The sequence below is a fragment of the Arachis ipaensis genome, chromosome B10 (assembly GCF_000816755.2).
Source record: "Arachis ipaensis cultivar K30076 chromosome B10, Araip1.1, whole genome shotgun sequence".
NCBI lineage: Eukaryota > Viridiplantae > Streptophyta > Magnoliopsida > Fabales > Fabaceae > Arachis > Arachis ipaensis.
In genome coordinates, this window is record NC_029794.2 from 9,433,452 (window position 1) to 9,434,231 (window position 780).

The window sequence follows — 780 nt, forward strand, 5'->3', positions numbered from 1 at the left end:
GTTCATGTGATTTTTGCTTGTTAAGAATTTTCATATAAAAAAAATTTCACTAGTTAATTAAAAAACAATGGGAGATAAAAAGCTAGAGACCATTCCACATACCAAACTAAAACTAATCTAGCTATTACTAGGAAATTAAAGCATCCATTTCCCACACATCTCATCTCATAAGATATACTACTTCTTCTATCTTAACACAATATATTTTCATCTCCTATACATCAAAAGGAGAGAAGAATGTCCTGAATATAATAATAAGTACAGAATCCATTATAAGATATCCAATTTAAAATGAATAAACAAACAATGTTAAGAGTAAAAAGACTACATAAATGTATGGTGTGAAATACATTTTGAAATCACTTGATTTTTCACATGTTCAGTTTTTAAATGAATAAAAATTTTGGTTGAACATTTGCATTTGTATACTCATCAAAATCCTCATGGACATTTTTCTAAGATTATCCAAGCATAAGATAGTTGTCAATACAAAATGCAATGTTATCCGTGCACATCTTTTTTCACATTTTTTTAAGAGTTCTGCTATACAACATCCAAAGTGATTAATAAACAGTAAAAAAATATACAACTTAAATACTTGTGGTCACCTGTTCAATAATTCTCTTTTCATGTAACTTGAGTTTTCCTATCTAAACAACAAAGATAGCATATTATGTTTAAATTAGTAAAAGATATAGTCATATAGTACATAATTATAAACCGAATATTAAATAATATACTTTAGACAAAATTACAACACTCTTATTTTATTTAAAAAAT

General features: G+C 25.6%; 1 protein-coding gene and 1 long non-coding RNA gene across 3 annotated transcripts in view; one reads left to right on the forward strand and one right to left on the reverse strand.

Moving 5' to 3' along the window:
- The window catches only part of LOC110267703, a 16,139-nt gene that overhangs the window by 14,231 nt on the left and 1,128 nt on the right, over positions 1-780 (forward strand). The window lies entirely within an intron of this gene.
- Positions 1-780, reverse strand: part of LOC107624440 (MADS-box protein SVP) — a 14,923-nt gene that overhangs the window by 10,749 nt on the left and 3,394 nt on the right. For both annotated transcript variants that reach the window (XM_021113512.1, XM_021113513.1), the window contains one exon: positions 609-650. In XM_021113512.1, coding sequence (XP_020969171.1) covers positions 609-631 — 23 coding nt within the window. In that variant the 5' untranslated portion in view covers positions 632-650. The remainder of the gene's footprint in view (positions 1-608; positions 651-780) is intronic.